Genomic DNA, 21,311 nt, shown 5'->3' on the forward strand with positions numbered 1-21,311 from the left:
ATTCCTTCCACCTCGCTTCCTGTCGAGGAGAAAGAAGAGCGGGAAATAATTAGGAGATGAGTTGCGCGCTGACTTGGATGTCTGTCGAGCAGTGTTTCACCATCATTAAACAAGCATCACTCTGTGCATGACGGGTGATGAGATCCGTGAAGAGTTGCTGAAGTCCCCCCTCCCCGCGCCCTTGTCTGCACTGACAGGCTTGCTCAAAGATTCCACTGAACCTCTGTGCAAAGACGGATATGGAAAGATGCACCCTTGCATAGCAGTTCCATCGTGTGAACACACCCAAGTATTTTAATCGAACAGTGGTGGGTCATTTTATAAATTTGGGGTTTGAAGTGTGACAGTTTTTCTGTCTCTGTTACACCTGACCTGTGTAATTTCACAAGGGATATATTATTGAAATTGACTTCAAACTTCAACTTTAAATTTTTATTTTTGTTTGGCAGGTTATTTTCAAATTTAAAATATCCTTCGGCACAGCGGGGTAGTCAGCTTTACCATCGTAGACGTATTACTCCTTTCCACTCGACCATCTTCGACGGATATCTCGTACAAACCTCGTGTACGGTTACCTGAAGCAACTACTTGCAATGCCTTCGGCCCTTCTCCTGTTTTCGTGAATTTATTGAACCAGATATGCGACGGTTAGCCTGCCGTCCCACACGAAGAAAAACAATTTAAAAAAAAAGGCGGAGAAGATGTCCATTGCCGCGCCGTTGCTGGTAAAAGTTCGAAGCCGTGACATTTCCGGGCTTGGGAGCCGAGCCGAACAAATCCCTTAGTTGACGTAACAGGCTGACACCTATAAACGAAACATTGGTTCTAAAGAAATGCTGGTGCAGTCTGTCGCTGTAAGAAAAGACAAACATTTCTTCGCAACCCTAATGCGCCACCGATTGGCAAGTATCTCCTTGTTGTCTCCTGTTCAAACTAATGTCTCCTAGACGATGATATTCAGTTCTCCTTGTTTACTGTCTGTCCTCATTTCATTCGCAGCCTACTGTTAAACATGAGTCTAAATTATTAGCTTTCGATCCCACCATCCAGAAACGGTTATTTACAAACGCTCTGGCCATCGTCGTAATCTGAAGAAATGTACACCCCATTTGCACAAAAACAGGCCGGCAATTTCAACAGCCAAAAAACATGGTCATTCGCCAACTTTCTCAGAAGTCATGCCGTGTGCCTTTCCACTAATGGATGTAAACTGAAATTAAAGCGGGGTCCAATCGTTCCTTTTACCTCCAAATGGAATCGGAGTGGAAGTGATTGGAATCGTAAATACAAAATCCCATTGCCGTACACGATGTAGTCACCAGGGGAAATAGACGAATACTCTATGTGACAGCAATCTTCTCTCGCCATTACCGGAACAATAACTTTTACATTTTACTAATTGAAATGTCAAAAACGGTGACACAGATTTAGAAGGCCTGCGACCAAAATACATGTAGATACGAGTGTGCATCTCCCAAAAGCCACAGTTCACAACATGAAACTCCAATGGAAATGATTCAATTCCGAATTTTAATCAACATGAAAGCGAAACCGAAATGCAACACCCCTTACGGTCACATCGTACCTCCGACAGTACACTCACATAATATACGAGCAACAGCATAATGACAAAGCTCGATCTTAACATCGAAATATTTACAGATGCGACACTAGTATGCTCGACATTTTAAAACCCTCCCTTTCTTTGATACCCACGTTTCTGCCTGCCGATTCGGTTTTTCCTTTTGTGACTCACTCTTCTCCAGCTGTGTCCTCTTTCTGCCTTTACCTGAAACACATGAATATTACTGAAACTTATTTCGATCGATGCGGGCTTTTTCAGCATCGATTGGTGCGATCCCTGGGCCATTTTCCTTGCCTTCCAGATGTTTTATTTTATCGCTGATAGAAAACGACCTCTCCCTAAACGCCGCTCGCTGGCTGAGGCCAATACAATATCCTGCAGACGAGGCGGCGTGGCGTGATACGCCTTCGACCAACGGCACCGGCGTACCATATGTGGCTGAAGTATAGTTTCACGCTGTCACTGTGTTTCAAAATGAAGGAATATCCAGCGTCGTGGGTCGAATCATGTTTTTTTGGGCGGGGGAGGTAAATTCTGAATTCCAGGGCTTTTATCAGGAACAATGGCTGTTGAGCAATATGTAACAGGGCATTCTAGACGGAGGCCAATCCTAGATGCAACAAAACTCCGTTTTCTTTGCTCAAAAGTGAAAACAGGCACAAAAAATCTGAATAGAAGGAAAACAGAGTTCCATTCCTCTGAAAGAATTACTAAATATTGCTCTCTTCCAATTACTCTATAGCCCTTCAAAAGGCAGATCTAAAAGCAATAAAGACTGACTTTGTGTAGAATTGGAATGTTTGAAGTGTTTGCATGCGGCTATAGGCTCGGACAATTCATCTAATTAAGACATTAGCAAGATGATTCCATGTATCGTGGAGCATCATGGGTAATGTCATGAATTCATGACTGAGCCCAGGGCAGTGACCTCTGACCTCTTCCATTTGTGCCTGAGGGATGGATTCAGAATAATGTCACGTCAGTTGTTTTTTATGATGTAGGTACATGTAAATGCAACCTTTGTTAAGCATTATGTCAGCAAATGGCTATTTTGCGCTTCAGGTTTTTTTTCGCCTTCGAAACTTGCGAGTTAGGTTTGAACCCCATCTAGGCCTACCTACGGATTGTGTTCCACTCCGTAAGACCCGAGTCTGTGAGTTTGAGTTCTGTAGTATATACCTCTAAAAAATGTAACACTTTCCTCATCATCTGCTCCCCCCAGTTTCTTCAGCTTTTCCGAGCTCTACCAGTCGGCAACCGAGGAAACCTTTGGTGCATTTACCAGCAAGACTAAAAAATTGCTAGATGTGTCCTGCACGTCACGTTTGTCACGCGAGTCATGTATCCACGTATTGCCGAGTAATGCGCAGAGGTAAGTGAAAGACAACACCAGAAATAACTTGTATTTGATCCAGTTCCTTTTTTTAGTCATCATTTGCCCGATCGCTAATTAACTGTGGTCTCTTTTATAATAATGGTGCCATTATGTCCCATTCTCCAAAGTGGGAACCATGGAAATTCTGGCACGAAGGCAACACACTCTCGCATCTGTACCGAGCACAGGGTGTGAAATGCTGGCCAGACGTCCAGCGGATAGCCTCGCTTGTATTGGGAGGCGTGTGATCAGCGAAAAAAATGGCGTGACCAGAAAAATGCAAATGTGAACTTTGGGTGTCCCTGATTTTCATGTCTCCAGTGTACATGTATAATGTGCTGGCTTTTTATGTTAAAGTACGCAGCCTTTTTAAATAAGGGAGCTGTCCTGTGTGCTAGGTTTATTTTTTTCTGACCGTTGTCGCTCAATCCGATCCTTAAAAACGAAGCAACACGAGAAAAATACAGAATATCAAAACAAACCTGTTCATTTCATTGAGGTATTGTAAAACGTTGCGTTTTATGAAAATAACTTTTCATTGTACATCACAGATGACGACTAACATGATGGAGACGAGACGAAAACATTTCCCCAAGTTATGCTTCCCTTCAATATATAAACATTCTCTTGACACAGCTGACATGAACTGGTTATTTACAAGTCAAAATTCCTCTGCCTAATGAATCTAGGCCTACATTTAAAGATTATAATTCACAGAAACTTTGATCCCAACACCGAACGGCAAACATATCGTGTTAAAGAATTGCACGTCCTATCCTTTGTTCTGTCGGCACTAAGTAGGAAACCTTAATAATCAAGAAGCCTTAACAGTAATGGGGAAAAGATCATTTGCCAAAAGCAAACAGGCCTTCGTTGGTTAAGGATTTAAATAACCTCTGGTCCGCTGGTGGTTTGTCTGCCTCATAAATTTGTATTTGCATCAACCCGTTACCAATAACAGGTGGACAGACATGCAAAAAATAAAAAATAATGGCCAGCTACCCTTTCTGGAAATAATTTGAAGCTCATGTCCTCATCACCAGCCTTGTTCTTTCCGAGGTGGCCGGGGGACATTGGGATAAAGTCTTTCTTTTTTAGCAAAAAGGCCGAACTTGTTAAAGTTTTCAAGGCAAACCTTTTTTTGTAAAGCGAGCCGAAACTTGAAACAGTCAATTCCGTCAGAAGATATACCGGTACACGAAACGAGTCAACACTGCCCTATGTCAACGAAATTGTGCACAAGCAATTCATTCAAGATGGAAAAGGAGAGATTTTAACCCTATTCCCAAAAGATACCAAGAAACACAAGTATCATTCAGGGGGTGAAAAAAGTCTTGACATGATACCTGGCCCATATTGCGAGGATTTTTTAATCTATTTTCTTCGTGGTCTGCCTTCGGCATCACTACAAACCGCTTTAAATCTTCAGATTTTCAGGAGTGAAATTTTCCTGGCACGGTAGTCCATACAAATCAATGAAAGGCAGGAAAATCACATTCAGCCATTAGAACCTTTGGGCCATACACGACACAGACACCCCGATGGCACTCTCACGATAACCAGTTACGCTTCACAGCCGTTCATTTCATACCGTTAACACCAAAAGTTATTGATGTTGGTTTTTTTCTTAGAATCGCAGGGTATATGACTATTGATTAGGCGCCCAGTGTAATAACATTCCTGGTTATTTTTGCGACCTAGTATATTCCGCCCCTAGCGTACGAGCACAAAAAAGATGTACAGCCCTGATACGCTTAAGCGCTTGTGAATTGGTTCGTTTTGAAGGGAAAAAATAATGCACATCTTTTAGCTCACGGTTTTTTTTTCAGTTGTCAACAAGTCCACAGCAGTAAAAAAAATTTCTAAAGCTCCTTTGTGGTATTTAGTTTTCCTCTTTCATGCATAGTTCAGTTTCACTACTGCTTTCCCTTCCACCCACAATTCTGTCCAAGAACTCTTTAACGTCCGCTTCACACGTTCCGTATGAAAACAACCACACAGCCGTCTCTACAGCTCTGTTCTCGGTTCGCACACATCCCTGCAATGATGTCAGTCGCCCACAAATTTGTCTCACGCTCACAACGAAGCCTCACTTTGTGAAAAATGTGGTTTAAACATGTTGGGCAGTGTTGTTTCAACCAACGGTGTGACTGGAATAACCTAAAAATTAGACTGATTTGGGTAAGATTTGACCAACATTTCGATTGAATGCAATCTGAGCCGTAAGTTTGCGGGTACAGCCTGGAAATTGTCTCTTCAGAAGAGGTGAGGTTCTGAGAAGAACCAGTAAGTATCAACTCACCGGTTAATACTTACCGGTTCTTCTCAGTTAATACTCATCAGTCCTTCTCAGAACCACACCTCTTCTGAAGAGATTGATTCCATGGTGTGCTCATGTAACTTCCACCATACAAAGCTTGAAATCCTACTTGAACGCCTTTTTACACTGTCTATTAGGGTACGTGTACTTGATATTGAACTATATCATAAGGAATAAATGTCAAAACATTTTGGCCATTTTTAGAATGGAAAACTTCTTTGAAAAATGATGGCAGGTATCAACCAAATTTGCTTCAGAACTGAATTGTTGTCAGAACTTGCCTTTTTATCGGAGTTTCTCAAGGTTTTGATGTTTATTTCATATTCGGTGAACAATAAAGAAGTTTTAACTATGTAATTTATTACCAGCAAAATGTCACAAATAATGTTAACATTACGTTTTTAGAGGTAATTTAACTGAGAACATGTCATAGTGGTAAGAGAAGAGATTCTGGGATACTACTTAAACTCGTGATCCTCCAAAGCAACCGCTGTTGTGAGACTCGGCAGCTCTTTTGTAAACCCGTCCTTGCCAACAAGAAAGAATGTCTCAATCGTCCCTTTGCCCTGCAAAAACGACAAGCCAGAAACCAACCAGTGAGAAAACCACCAGTGAGAAACGTGAATTGCGAGCCTTCCTAGTAAATAAGGTCACCTCCCCAGTACTACAATAAGGTCACCTCAGCAACCGTGCAAACCTACCCCCACGATTTTGATCCGCAGCGGCCACGAAGCCCGCACGCTCAAACATGACATGTACAAAGCCTTGTGACAAATCCTCTGGAATTCCCGTAACATTCAGTGAATTAAAAACTTGCTGTTCGTAGAAGATTCTAAGAGCATTTACAGCGTTCACAGCACTTCTACGTGCGACAGAACGTACACTGTCACCCTGGCTACACGCAGAATGTGAACTGCAATTCAGCATTTCCCTGAGCCAACGCCACACTGTCGGCTAGAGGCGTGCCGTCTGTGAGGCACCCCCCCCCCGGAACTGCTTCTCATCCAGCATCCATGTATGTTTTCCTCATTAAGGCTTTCCAACTGGAATCGAAGCACGTAGGTTATGACGGATGGGAATTCATTTCAGCCTAATGAGAGTATTCCTTTCCGACTCACAACCTTATGTTTTCGGGAAATGCGGCTGTAAGGCTCAAGATGTAATTGCCTTTTTTTGAGCACCGACTGTTGGAGGATTTACACGAAGATCAAAGACACACAAATGTACAGGCCGGAGTTTCTCCGATACCAAGTTACATTAGGATGGTCAGATCTCACCCAAAGCAAAATGACGGGGAATAATTCCATAGGTTTTTCCCCTTTCTTTCTTACCTTCATTTGTACGCTTCCCCGCTTTTCCAGATAAAACTTTCCTAATTTTGCCAGGATGTCCTTGCACTCCGGACTGACATGAATTCGGAGAGCTGCAAAGATGACATTGAAGATTACATTTGGACGTGAGAAGGGAGGCATTATATCGTTCGTGGAACAGTGTGACAGCTACTCAGTCACATGTGCGCTGTAGGAAGGGATGAACCTGGTATGTTTTTGCGTGGAGTGTGTCCATTTTTCCCCCGTATTGTTGCAGGGGGGGAACCAACATAGATCCAGCCTCCATTGAAAGATCACATTGTTGAGAGTAAAACGAAACAGTGCCATTAATAATGAAAGATCCCTTGAGCACGGTGCTGTGGCATTAGAACGAGAAATAATTGATTAAAAAACCTGCATGAACTAAATGACAGCGATTAGTTTTAGATTGGTTTCAATCCCGTAGGACTGATTAAAAAATTTTTAATTTTGTAACTTTCTTGAAAGGAGCGTCATTAAATATTGAAAAAGTATTGCAGTCCTCAACTAAAGTTTGCATTGTTATTTGTTCCACTGGGAGTATTCGACACAGGAAGGGACCACTTGGGCCGCCAAATAATAAAACAAATCTAAATTTGTGACCTGTTTCCCTCACGGTAAGGCTGCACGATTGGTCTGGACGCTGTGGTTGAAAAACACCGATCCATGCGGTTTGGAGTCAAGTTCAATTAAAAAAAATTAACTGCGCTGTTGAGTCTGCACGAATTTACGAAAGTCCAAGGTTCTGTTGGATTATAGAGCGTGTTGTGAGCCATGGATGACTCTATCATGTCCTGTGTCAGCTTGTTCATGTTACAACAGAGGTTTTTTCCTACCGTCGGTGGCACTTAGGTGGCTTTTTATTCCTCGGTTGAACATTTCACCCATTGGAAACTCGGAAGTCTTACCCCTTTGGGAGCGATCCTACGTTGGAATATTCATTCTTCTAAATAAACCGACACTACTCATCCGATCCGTCAAAGAAGTTTTGAAGATTGATTTCATAAAGTGCATTCTGCTTGGAGATTGTCTACGACATTATACGTTGCCGTGCAAGAGGGATACAATCGGATTGGATTCAATTGACTAGAGTCTAATCAATTCAGCTAGCAAAGGGGAATAAAATAACTTATGTGCATCAAACTCAAAAATTCATCAACGTAAAGGTGGATACAACCAAGATTATCATTGACCACCATTAAAAAAATGGTATGAATTTTCAACCAAATCTTTGGCAAAAAAGGCTATTGCAATGATAATTCACGAGCCTGCCTAGTTTTACAGGAAAATTAATATTTTAAAATCTTCTTAGCAGCGACAGTGCATATAGCATTGGTTTTTTTCTAACTGAAAAGAAGGAAGAGGTCAATCTTTTCTCACCTAGCCCGCTAGACTCCATCCTAGATGCGTAGTTTACGGTGTCCCCGAAAAGGCAATATCTCGGCATCTTCTTTCCAACAACACCCGCGACAACGGGACCTGTATGTGAAAATGTACTATTCTGATATGCTGGCTCGCAGTGTGGTGTATAAGAATCCCCCTCGTTCACCATTTCCAAGTTTTACTTTGTTGAAATATTTTGAAAAACTCACCAAATTTCGTGGCCTTATCGTGTTGTTGTTTTTGTAACTCTTTAAATGGAAGCAGTTTCAACATTTTAATTTGCAGTTTTACTCATATAACTTTAACTGGTGACAGTGCCCGGTGTTCCACATTCCTGTCATTAAATACCCCCCTTCTTCTTTCTATATTGCAGCGTGCCACACGAAAATTTTCACTTTTTCAACACGCTGAAGTGCCGGTAAAAATGGAGTGGAATTTTCTCTCCGCACGTTGAATTTCAGTGTTGTCCTCTTTCACGGCAAAGGCAACACTAAAAGTACCTCCTCAATGTTTACATGCTAACGAGGTTCTGCGTGGCAGTCATTTTTTTCGGTAAGAGCTCTTGTTCCGCAGGGATATATATATACATGAATAGACCTTTTGTACTATCCCACTGTAAACAAAAGAAGTTACCGGAAAGATGGCTGCCGTGCGGAACCTTTTACGTCTTCTTGATGTTGTGAGGCCTGGTAGTGTTTTCTCATCGTTAATCGGGGCGCTGTTGGTTGTTTACTAGGATCAATTATAAAAGTGTCTTAGTGATCCAACACATTTCAACACAAAGCCTGCCACCACGTGCGAGTCCAGTTCCGGCACGGGGCATGCCGGCGCCGAACAGCAACCTACCCGTGTGGACACCAATCCTGAGCTGCAGATGTTCGTCGGGCTTGTGGGCGATGTGGAACGTCTTGACGAAGCTGAGAAGATCGAGGGCCATTGTGCATATCTCGCCGGCGTGTTTGTCTCCATTCCTGACGGGCAGACCGCTAGCCACCATGTACGCATCACCGATGGTTTCAACCTGGAATTTGGAAGTTTGGGAAATAGGGAGTCTCGTAATTTCCAAGAGGTGACCTCACTGATGACTTTTTTCCAATACGGTGAAAAAAAGAATTGCTTAAAACGGGGCCACCTGTAGATTTTCTCTGGCGTTATTCTGTGTCAAGACACGCGCTAATTGATTCTCGACAGCAATATATATTTTAGATTCAGGTTATCTTGAAAGCAAAAAGCTTGGATTCCACAGAACTTTTAAAAGCAGCCTTTAAGGCTTCTTTATAAGGATGGCACATAGTGTATATAAAAGTAAACTGTTCGATTTGTTTATAGCCAAGAGACATAACTTTCCCCATAATAGGACTTTGTCCCAAGTTTTACCGACACTTCTTGTGGTTCGCAAAGTGCTGTAGAAATTGACCTGTGTCCCCTGATCAACACCCGGCCGAGGACCCCTTCCCTTTATACCTTGTACACGTCGTAATTCTCTATGGTGCTATCAAATCCCGTGTAGAGATTGTTCAACAAGTCTATCACCTAAAAAAACATGAAAATAGTGCGAACAACATTCAAAATACGAAAATCACGTGAACGAATTCCTCATGCAAATGCCAATGATTTGAACACAGCCCAAACAGAGGGAACTTGTCAATACCAATATTTTCGGAGTAAAAACTGCATGCAAACATAACGTTCACGGTGAAATTCGATAGAAATGAAGCCAAAACATTTTAAGTGCAGTTTGTAACTGTCTCACACGCAACTTCATAATTGATTGAATATTTTTGGATGTTAGTGCACAATAAACCACAGTCAATGCTTGCTTCATGCTATTTTTGTATGTGTGCTTTATTATTACTTTCTTTGGGTTTATTTTGTTTCTCTTCTATGATAAGAACCACGAAAAACTGAATTCAAAGTTCTTCGGGAACGGGTTCTTGGAGACATGTACCTGCATAGGAGAACTTGCTGCTGCCAGCCGCGTAAATCCCACAATGTCACTGAAGAACACCGTGACTGCTGGGAAACTGACTGGTTCTACACTTTTGCCCTGTTTCAACTCATCTGCAACAGATCTGACCGAAAGCAAAACCAAGAATGTTCAGGTTATTCCAATGTCGTGCTCACCGCTACTTGGACTGGGGTCCAGTGGATTCAAAGAGGCCAACCGGGCATGCCCCCCACCTTTTTTAATGCAACATTTTGTGCGGGGGTTGGCGTTTATTCACGGTTTTTTCCCCAAGAGGATGAGATCATGGCGATTGGAAAGCGCCCCCAGTCCTTGCAGACAGGTATAATCTGTCTTCATTCCCTTCCAGATGTTCAGCTTTTGTTTTCCCAAGATATTTTAGTTCTAATCCCCTCTTCGGGCGCATCCAAAAGTCGACCGGATTACAGTCTCTAAAAGAGGCGTCTGCCTGCCTTTGGCCAGTCGGCAATATCATTGCTCCTTTTCAAACCAACCTAGTGTTTACCTTTCTACCTTTTCAAGGCCCCCTCCCCCATTTTGTCTTTTCAAAAGGCTTTTGAGATGCTTTTGAATTTTCCAGAGAGACGCTGAGCACGTTCCTCTCCTTGAACCAAAATTTACCGTGTTGTGACGGAGTAATCGTCCTAGCAACCAGTGACCACAGTAATCGTCTGGTTTCATCTGTCTCTTAATTGAGGAAAGTCTGCCTTACCCGCATCCCTGTAATGAGCACGACTCCAATAATTGTCCATTGGAGCTCCCTACCATCCGTTTTTTCTGTTTTTTTTTCAAAATATCTGCCTAAGGATACCGTTGCCTGCAATTTTAAAATCCTACAGTTGGTGTATAAACTAAAGTTATCTCATTGGATAGGCTCGGTACTAACACAGATGTCCGATACATCACAGTACCTGTTATCCATCACGACTCTGACCGATTGTGTCCTGTTTTAGAACGCAGTTTTGCATCATAAAGTCTTTTCCTTCCTTTTTCCAAACTGTTCCTTTTTCTCTTCTTCCTTAAACCGCACTTTTCTTTCGATCTTTCCCCTTATTATTTACCATGTGTCGACTGTCAAATGCCTCTTCAAAATTTTGCTCTGAGTCGAACTACACCAGGGAAAATATTACATCTATGGCTGAGTTTGGGCAGCTTGTTCTCGTACATGTATGATCACGAACTGCTCGATTTGTTGTTCGTGGGTCGGCCGCTGGAACACCGGGAACATACAACCGGTTATCGCTGGTAGTTAGTGACAAGCAACATGCAATATGGTGGCTTCGATGTTAGTTATTCGAGCGTTAATGTTTGAATAACTGGGCTGAATTCTTTTCTATTTAAACAGTAACGTTCGATTCTGTGTTTAATAGAAAATAGTTAATATTATTTTTTAAAACTTCCCATTGTCTATGTCTTTGTAAGCCATCTATCTACCTTTTGCAGCTATTCAAAAACCAAAATCTCAGGAGTTTTCCGTGTGTTCCCGTAGACCCCTGACGAGGAGGTGGTGTGTGATCCTGTTCCGAGAACAGTATTCTTGAGTCGTGTTCCCGCCGTTCGAGCGCGAGAACAATAAACCCGTGTCACGAACAGGCTGCCCAAACTCGACCCATTACTACTTTTATCATCCTCCTCTAAATTTTAACACTGGTTAGGGGGAGTCGACTCTTGGCCAATTTACCTAGGCAATATTTCATACAGAAGTTCGTCTGTTCGTTTCTTTTCCTCCTCCAGCTGTTTAGTCCGCTCTTCTACCATCTCCTCCAGCTGGTCTGTGTATTTCTCCATCATGTCCACCATGTTATCTATCAGATTTCCTTTCCTAGAAGCAGATGGGAAAGAGACGAGGTTCAAAAGAACAAGAAATTCTCTCCATACAGGAAAGAGGGCGCTGTTTACACTTAAAAGGGAACACACAGAGAGGGCGTTCTTTTATGACTGCAGACAATAACCCATGTTGGACAACGCATCTTGGGGCGGCGTTTATTTCTTGCGTTTCACAAAGACCAAAACTACCGGTATGCAGGTCTATAGGCCCCGAACGGGACCAAGAGAGGGCGCGATTTTCCTTGAAAGGGGGGGATCCTTCGTTGAGAATTGCACCGTTTTGCTGGTTCACAAATGACTGTGAGATACATGCGTTACGTACGCTCGCTACCAACATAACGAACACACCCCACCGGCATGGCTCTTTCAATTGATGAGGGGGTGCTTCTGCTCAAGGCGGATAACTTATGTGCAGCAAGTCTTTGGGAGGTGCTTCCTCTGTGGGCAGCGAGCTGGAAAAAGAGAGGGCGCTATTTTCTTAAACAAAGGAGACTTCGTCGGTCGCAACTGAACTTCGCTGGTCCACTAAAGACAAGGAAATGCACGCGTCACGGTCGCATCGCTGCCAGCAACATGAATACTCCCGATCAACGTGGCTCTTTTCAACCGATGAAGGTGTGCTTCTGCTCGAGCCGTATAATGCAGGTGTTTTGTGGTCATAATATTACCTGCCATGTGAACACTGTTGAAGCTTTTTAATGGCTGAGGCTATAGATGGCCTGGCCTCGGGATCGGCAGCCCAACAGCTCTGCATCAGCCTCACCACTCGACTGTCCACTGACTCGGGGATGACTGGTCTGAACGGAGGATCTTTGCAGGCCTTGACCAATTTTATAATATCTGTTGAGTAAGCGCGTACAATAGTCTCAAAATGTGACCAATTTATAGTATGCAGTGCTTGTAAGTTGTCCACACACTTGTGGTAATATTCGTGCTGACTTTATACGGTAGTTACACCTCTCCCTCCCATTTCGTTAGGTCTAACCATACCGTACCTCGAGCCGATAGTTCCACCATACAGTAGGGCGAATCGCGGAGGAATATCTCCTGGAGCAGTATGCCGTATGAATAGCAGTCACCACTCTGAGTTCCTTGCAGTGGCGGCCTTTCCAGGTTCAGGAGCTCAGGGGCCGTCGTAAGGTTTCCTATGGAGTGGAGAAACTCGACAGAATGAAGTTGAACTGTGCATAGACGGCGGTGTGAGATCACTGCATCAGGGTATCATTCCTACCCGGTCTTTGCACTGCAGTTCGGAAATGAAGACTGTTTCCTCCTGGTTTTCATTGCATGGGAGAAAACGCTTTTTGTTTAGTTTGAAATAATGCCAAATTTTACCTCTGTCCTTTGACGTTTCTCTGACACTTTCGAGGTTATGAATGCTTTCTCATGAGTTTCTGTACACAGCACTCCTATCGAAGGCTTTATTGTTTGCTACAGGCCCGCTAGTCAGTATCATTTTAGCCGATGAGGTAGGTCACGTGATGCCAAAAGATCAGAAGTGCATTAAGAACCCTTCCAAAGCTTCGCCTTAAAATTGGATTCTCTCTACAACTGATTGTGACAACTTCATGGAAAAACTGACTTCTGCCTCACCGGAGTGCTTCGGCATTATTCTTGACCTATCGGGACTCAGACCAGATTTCTCGAATTATTTAACTACCTCCACGGAAATTCTACGCAAGGAAATTACTGGCCATAAGGCACTCACTTGCGAATTTCGCCTCTTCGCTAAACCGATTGTCCACGGCCCCATCTCTGAGTTTGACCAGGCCAAAGTCCGAGATCTTACAGACCCAGCGGCTGTCCACTAGGCAGTTGGTTGACCGTAGGTTGCCGTGGGACTGGATAGGTGAGGAATGCAGGTGATTCAGGCCCTGAGAGGATACCAAAATATTCCACAAAAGAAATTCAGATACATGTATTACAATTTCTGTCCAAGAGTCTCTCGATTCCAAACAATTGCAGCAAAATCGATGCTTCCTTATTACAGACGTAGGTAGCTATTGGTAGTCTGGAGATTTATTTCGCCCGACTACAATAACAATATGTCGCCGTCAGACACTTTATATTGTGCAAAATTTCTAGTCTCCAAGGCTGCCCGTAGCTCAACGCAAAGGCTTCGTGAAGCAGCCACTTACTTTCGCCACATCCATGGCAAATGACCACTTGAAGAGGTAGTCCAGTTTGATGTGATCATTGTTGAGAACATCCTGAGAGAGAAAGCCCAAAAGGAGAGAGCAGTCAGTATGGCGTTCGGGCTGCCAGCTCTGGTGTGGTATTTTGGGTCATAAACAGTGATTGGGTTCGCCTGCAACAGCCGTTTCATAAAGTTGCCATCGCAACACTGGCCTTCCATAGAGACAACATAGAGTCATCACAGGCACCAGTATTCGCATTGCATGAACGGATAAGGCTTGCAGTGTTGCACTAACGTCTATTTTGTACCCAGCTTTTGGTATATGCATGGCATTATAGTCTGTCGCTGGACTTCAGTTTGGAGATGACATCATCCACTTTTATTTGTTTGTTGCTGTCATAGTTTACATAGTTGGATCATTGAAGAATCAACCCCTATTTCACTCTTTCCATTCAGCTATAGTGGAAGTGCTTTTGGGTTCTGTATAGCATCATCATTATGATAGTAGCTCATGGACGCACCTACAAGTTGAATGCATACGGTGCGTCCACATACATGTACAAGATGGGCCTTCCTAAAACCACAGCGATCTCATGACATTCATGACGTTACATTCTGTAGCACGCGGCATAGTTTAACTTTGGAAGTCATCCTCGCTTATAGTGCCACAGAGACTTATCAGGCATAACTGCACTTATCAAGCACGCCATCACAGTCTGTTCTAGTGGTTTGCGGAAGGCTCGAGATTTGGGGAGTTATCCCTACCTGCAGACTGCCTCGGCTGCAGTATTTGTAGATAATGCAGAGGTTGGGAGGCTCTACGCATGCGCCCAGGAATGGGTTCACATTCGTGTGCTGGAGATCCCGAAGCTGCAGGTAAGGTGAGATTAAGGTAATAAAGATAACACTCTATCTTGGATGTGGCTATAGTCTTTCTTTCCTTTCGTTTCTTTGTCACTAAAGTACTAGTTAGCTCTCTTGAACATTTTGGCATTCCTTATTTATATAAAATATTTATATTCGGTTGCAAGATGAAATTACTGTTAAAACCTATTTACTTAACACTATGAACACTACCTATCGTTAATTTGTGTGGAACACTTCTCCTAGCAGTTCGGATTTTCTTGAATGATTTGGATGTACAGAAAATGCAATAATGCACGGCAGAGAGCGTCTTCGGGTTATGTGCAACATTATACACCGGTAAAGGCGTAGTTACATAAAGAGCTGTCTGATATTCGGTCATCTCATGTCAGAAACAACCCCTCGTAATTATTCCACCGACTAGTAGACAACGCTTACCTGTTTGAATTCCTTGAGAATTTCCCTGTTGATGTTAACGGATGGCTTGTTGAGCGGTTTGATGGCGACCCAGGCACCTTGGTAACGACCGACCTTGGTGAAAGTGTTGGCGCTGAATAAAGATACGGCGCTGCCGTCCATGATGCGCGCATGATCGCTTATCTGTGATGAAAACTGGCGTGAGAAATTACCATTTAGCAAAGGAGACCAAAAATGAAAACTTTACAACTCACGCGTAAATCAAGGACCAAGACTGGCTTCTTCGGATGTTCGTCAAACGTCCGGTAAGTCAACGGATTCCCAAGTCGCTGGCCAGCGCAGCAAACCTGCTACACCTCGTCAATAGCGCCCTCTGTTAATGTCATTTAGCTGTGCTCTCACACATCACCGCACATTAACCGTAGAGCAAAAAAAATTGAGACAAGGCTATTCACCTCTCGCTCCTAGTGTTCGTGGTTTTATTATTTTATGCGACGTGTCAGGAAAGCAACGGACAAACTTTCAGATGGCTGCAGTGGCTCCGTTGTGATACATGCATTATTCCATTGCCCACCATTATGCTACACTTAGCCTGTAAGAACTGATGATGTTAATCGGTTGATTGATGAAATATTTTGTTGGGCAGGGAACTGCACGTTATGGAGTCATTAACTTGTCATAAGCTGACGGAAATGATGGATGGCAACATTCAACAACCGTCAGCCACTGAAGCAAGACGACTCAGCTAGCTCACCGTACCGTGCGTTTCCGCTCACTCCCTCGCGTTTAAATGATATTCCCTCCCGTCGTGCATTTTAAACAGCGTGCCAGTGAATTCACAAACTCCTATGAATTGTACACTCAGCTTCCGCTGCTTGTCCTGATAATGTTGCCTCTATGTGAGGACTGCGAATGTAGGACTGACCAGACAAGGATTAGGCGTCTTTCCTCGGCAAACACCAACACGCGATCAAGTTGATCTCAATATTTGAGTCCGAGACTGTGTTATTGCCCTACTTTGCTTGTACGGTCATGACCGGCACGGCCAGTCAGGCATCTTGTGGCTATGGCTTCGTTCCTTGCCACTTGCATCCCACGGATCGTACTAGCCCTAGCTGGAGACCTTATTGAAGAAAGAGAAACTTCGTGGCCACCAATGATGTATCTCAGAATCTGTATAGCTGTTCTGTTTTGTTTTTCCATTTCGTGAGGTCAGGCAGACTTCTGCTTCTTTTGACCAGGTTTTTCCCATTAATGCAGTCGTTGAGTTTTCAGAAGTTGCACTTGGAAAGACCTAGGGCCAATATCGGACTGGTACCGCGTTTTTTCTCTTTAGTATGCCCTTGAAAAAGATTATGCGTACTATTACTACATTGGGTATTCGCTTGTGTGCAGACCTACATGCACCACACAGAACCCTTAGAGAACGTGTAATGTATTTGAAGCCAGTAGAAGATGTCATTCACGAGAATCAAACGATGACCTTGTAGACGACGCACGTCAGTAGCTAGATACGGAGCGTGTTGTGCAAGTCAATTCAGATACTATGTATCGCATTGATTCGGTGCCACTGGCTTCCGGGTTCCAAGAGCGTGTTGCTCATTTCTCTAATTGTTCAACAGTTAAACCTGCACTTAAGGCTTCCCAGAGATCTGGGACTCCGAAGATTAATGGTGATGTGACTTGGGGCTAAGTTTGCTCGCAGTCTACTCTCATTAGGAATGATTTCTTTGTCTTTTGGTATGTGAAAGTGCCCGTTGATAAATAATTTCCCGTGGCAAGCGGTAACACATTGACATGACATGATACTTTGTGTTCCTGGAATTATTGCTACCGCGCGCGACAGAGAGTAATTAAGTCAATCCCTTTTGGTTGGATGCTGCGCAATACACGTCATCTTCAATTTATTTCCTGAGCCAGTGGAGAGGTCTTGGTCGCATCGCACTTCGGAAGTCCGTTAAATTTGCGGACGGGGATTTTGTTGCCGTCAAAGAGTCCCAATCGACAGTTGACTTAATTTTCTCACCTTTCCCATGCTGAATTCATAGCTTGTCCCGAACTTCCTCCTCATGTGATCATCTTGGGAGAAGACGATGTCGTCAAAGTTGATCTTCCAAACCTGCCGCCTCAACTCAGCCTCGTATTTGCGATTTCTGTCGGAAGAAATGACATATTATCACTGACCGCTATCAATCTGTGTGGCAACGACACAGTTCATTAATTTTAGACTTTTTTATCTTCATCGTTAAAACATTTCAATTGCTAAATTAGCAAACGTCATTTTCTCTTCCGTCCAGTACCCATTAAGTGAGGACTATGCCAACATTAATCGCCTTTCATCTATTTATTTACTCTGTTTTCCTAGTCATAATGAAGCCTTTGGTGATACATTGCAATTTAGTTTCCCTCCGGCCAGTGAAGGAACACTTTCACCCGCGAGAAGACAATTCCCGATACCTCAGGCGCTTCGAAAACTTGATATTTTACGAGATCGGTCCATTTGAATTTCATATGAAACTGATATCGAACCTTGCCGAAGACTTCACCCCTACAAAACCACTTAAACGCTCCGCATGAAAGGCGAAGAGGGGAAGCGATATACGCATGGTATCGGAAAATAGGCCTATACTTGCGGATAAATGGTGTTAAACACTTGATCGTCCACGTCGTAACCCTTTGAGGTAAACACGAACATGTAATGTAAATTTACTACTTCTTTGCAATCCCTTTGCATATTGTGTAAATGTAGACGACTCTACACGTACATCGTAGCTGAGTAAATATTGAATTAGAATTTCAAGATATAGGTCTATGTCCAGACTTTCAACTGTCTGTTTTCTAGTTTGTACACATGTCTTTTGATAAGAATGGTTCTATGCAGCCCAGGGGAACAGAAAAAAATTCCAGTAAAAAAACAAATATACACTTATACCGATTGCAAGTTGTATTTAATAAGGCTCTTCGGTTAATTGAATTACGTGATACAATTCTGTCTCCACACATGAACATTCAAACCCAAAGTTTGCAGGAGAGCACCAGTTGGCAAATAGTTCACATGATGGCGACGATATTTTGGACGACGCTCTGAATTTGAAAACACCGCCAGAAACGGGATTTTTGGGCAACGTACCTGTACACGAAGAATGCGACGATACAAGCCACCACTACAGTAACGACCGAAGCCACGATCACAAAAACTAATTCGATCGCTGGAACGAGAAACACATTTAAAAGTATCAACTGCAAATGATAACGTCACCTCTCAGACATCCTGTAATTAGATGGCAGAATTTTGTACATCTGTTGATCAACACGAAGAAGAACCGAATTGCACCAAAATATCAGGCCAAGTTTGTAGTGAGTAGATGTTGTTTATGGCAGCAGTTATTCGTCGTCTCGACCCAACAACAACCACAAGCAATGCCCGATTTGAACGTGGCAGGATATAAAAGATGGCAGATGACAAATGATTGTGGGGATTATGGCGTAGAGTGTAAACGGTCCCTTGTGCTTGTCGGAAAGTAGTCGCAGTGAACGACTTACTGCTTAATGCCGGCATGCAGTTCACGTTGTCCCATCCACATTCAGGTCCGTTGGCAGGCGGGGACGAGCCTCCTCCCGGCCAGTATATAGTCCGGTTGAGGTCCACATACTTCTGTTCGCTGTCACGATTAAAACAAAACAGGGCAGAAACGAGTTCGATTGTTATTAGTGTGTAGGATCTTCTCTAACAAACACTGATGAGTAGAGAACATTATGAAAATCAGCAAATAAACACGAGCCGACCGATTGTTTAAAGATGAATGCAAAAAGGATCTACTTGTTAAAATACGCCCCTCGAAGTTGCCACGCAAGGGATCTCTAGCATCAACTCCAAATTATACAAAAGCCTCCTCGCAAATGACAAGCAGACGTAGTAAAGTTAGTTTGATGTTGGACATTGGACATCCCTATAGGTTTTCTGGAAAATATCTGATATTTCTCGACATTGGACATTCCCATAGGTTTGTATAGCAAATGTCTGATATTTCTCGACATTGGACATTCCCATTACAAACCTATGGGAATATCCACCGTGTCGGGAAAAATCAGACAATCCCTGTGCAAATCTATGGGAATGTCCAATGGCGAGAAAGAAAATCAAACATTCGTTGTACAAACCAATGGGAATGTCCAATATCAAACTAACTTTAATGTCATACGCTGGGGCTGACAATCACAATCTTTTCTGTTGCATTAGTTTGGTTAACATTCTAGCAACTAGCTTTCTAAATAACAAAAATAATGATACTTATTTTAAAGGCCACCAGACAAAAAGGCCACCAGACATAAAAAAGAAAAGTGAAAGTTAATAAAAACGGTGAATAAGTAATTGACGCAATAGCCGACTTGTTTTCCTTTTCTTAACCGTGTGGAATTATATTCAAGGACGAATTGACAGCTAATGCATTTATCTAATTAACGTGAAACTTTGGACCCTCACAGTTTGTACCAGTGACCCCGGAGACTGCTGACCAGATCAGATGTTTGGGAGCAGAAACAATTAATTCAGCAAATGGTCAGTCGTAGCTTAATTAGTTCGTGTGGAGCATTAAGCGGCGGCGTAAACGTGTCCCGTCTCCGCGCGGTCCAGGAATTCGTCCACCTCCGGGACTCTTCGTCTCAATTTCTAATTGACTCGTGCCGAAAGGGCGGCCGGGTGTTATGTGGAAATCAAGTTATTAAGGGTATTGGATGTTCGCAAAGGTCCAGTCGGTAAGACGTGTCGTTGATATGCAAAGGCAAAGAGAGTCCCATAACGTCCTTAAGAATTAACTCCTGCCAATACCGGGTGTGCCATGCCGTTTAATCTGTCCGGCAGATGAATTGGCCAATAAACTGATGGAACATACCAAGACTCTCTGAGCAAAATGGAATGCCTCTTCGATATATCTGTTTGTGGCACCGACATGTGTGAAAAAGGTTCACCACTCACTTCCATTTGCCGCACGTGCAAGGCTCAGGTGCCCGCCTTACATTTTCAAAGAGGTGATGTGTGTCGCTGGAGAGAAGGTGGCGGGGGCGAATGTATTCTTACAAGTAGGCAGTGCAATCAATCCAAATCATGTTTGACTACTCTGAGTTTGGTTTGAAAAACAGAGTGTTGCATATTCTCTGATAGCAGTATTGCAACATGGCCTCGAAAACACTTCCAAAGATTCGATTTCAAAACCATTTCCTCTCTTCGCAATTGGCATTTGGGTGTCACGGCTCGAAGAGGAAAACCATAAATTTGATACTAATTCTAAAAACAGTATAGACAGTAAGAGATGTTATCAGCAACTCTTCCGGCGCCGAGGTGTGCTTATCAGCTCACTCGATGTCATGAAACGCTCGTTACAATCCACCCCGCCCTGCTGAAGTGCCTCAAAGGAACGAGATACGGTCTTGCGCGCTTTGCAAACACGACGCGAAGTGGCTGTCTTTAAAATCGCGCGCTTTTCTGACACGCACTTCATCTTAGGTATCGCTGTGAACACTCACACCCGTGCACCTGCATATATACACTTTGGACCGATGCGCTTTCAGAGCAGACTTATGTACGATCACACGCAATCTTTACAAAGGCAACACTAACTCACGTTACGACACTTTTGGCTTGTCGAGCAGCTAAGAAGGCAAAGAAAAAACAGGAACCTGTGTTGCAGGGTTAAATTAATGGTCATCCTTGCCCTCATCCGACGCCTAACATTGGAATAATTTTTGAAAGAGAATCGTTTTAATAGTTCATTTCAAAGCCGGTGATACAACACTCTAAAAATGTGCTTCAAGTTTAAATACATTTTCCGTACCCACGTTTTGAACATGTTTAAACAAGACATGTTTTTTGTTATGCGTTTAGGAATGTGTTTAAAATGCTAAGCAGATTTCAAAAATCTAAACATATACCATGGAAAAGTGTTCAGCAGATGTTTTTACAGTGAGGTGATGAAGTGATGAAAGAATTAAGCAAGTTGATCGCTGTGAAAATAAAATTCTATCCGTCAAGGTTAGATAACTCAAATTCCTCAGCTTAACCTTTAAAAAAAATAGTTTTTATGTGAGGAAT

General features: G+C 43.1%; 1 protein-coding gene across 1 annotated transcript in view; it reads right to left on the bottom strand.

Moving 5' to 3' along the window:
• Window positions 1-3,445: 3,445 nt before the first annotated feature.
• LOC110976626 (atrial natriuretic peptide receptor 1-like) overlaps window positions 3,446-21,311 on the bottom strand; it is a 29,675-nt gene continuing 11,809 nt past the window's right edge. Inside the window, exons 6-21 of the mRNA XM_022230076.2 lie at window positions 18,767-18,885; window positions 18,354-18,432; window positions 17,250-17,376; window positions 15,245-15,418; window positions 14,708-14,812; window positions 13,944-14,015; window positions 13,514-13,679; window positions 12,801-12,950; window positions 12,474-12,645; window positions 11,660-11,800; window positions 9,961-10,084; window positions 9,477-9,545; window positions 8,859-9,033; window positions 8,010-8,108; window positions 6,612-6,703; window positions 3,446-5,846 (exon numbers count right to left, since the gene is read on the bottom strand). Of these exons, the coding sequence (XP_022085768.2) occupies window positions 5,739-5,846; window positions 6,612-6,703; window positions 8,010-8,108; window positions 8,859-9,033; window positions 9,477-9,545; window positions 9,961-10,084; window positions 11,660-11,800; window positions 12,474-12,645; window positions 12,801-12,950; window positions 13,514-13,679; window positions 13,944-14,015; window positions 14,708-14,812; window positions 15,245-15,418; window positions 17,250-17,376; window positions 18,354-18,432; window positions 18,767-18,885 (1,972 nt within the window). The 3' untranslated portion in view covers window positions 3,446-5,738. The remainder of the gene's footprint in view (window positions 5,847-6,611; window positions 6,704-8,009; window positions 8,109-8,858; window positions 9,034-9,476; window positions 9,546-9,960; window positions 10,085-11,659; window positions 11,801-12,473; window positions 12,646-12,800; window positions 12,951-13,513; window positions 13,680-13,943; window positions 14,016-14,707; window positions 14,813-15,244; window positions 15,419-17,249; window positions 17,377-18,353; window positions 18,433-18,766; window positions 18,886-21,311) is intronic.

The sequence above is a fragment of the Acanthaster planci genome, linkage group LG08 (genome assembly GCF_054643075.1).
Source record: "Acanthaster planci isolate LZ-2023a linkage group LG08, COTS_SCS, whole genome shotgun sequence".
Taxonomy (NCBI): domain Eukaryota; kingdom Metazoa; phylum Echinodermata; class Asteroidea; order Valvatida; family Acanthasteridae; genus Acanthaster; species Acanthaster planci.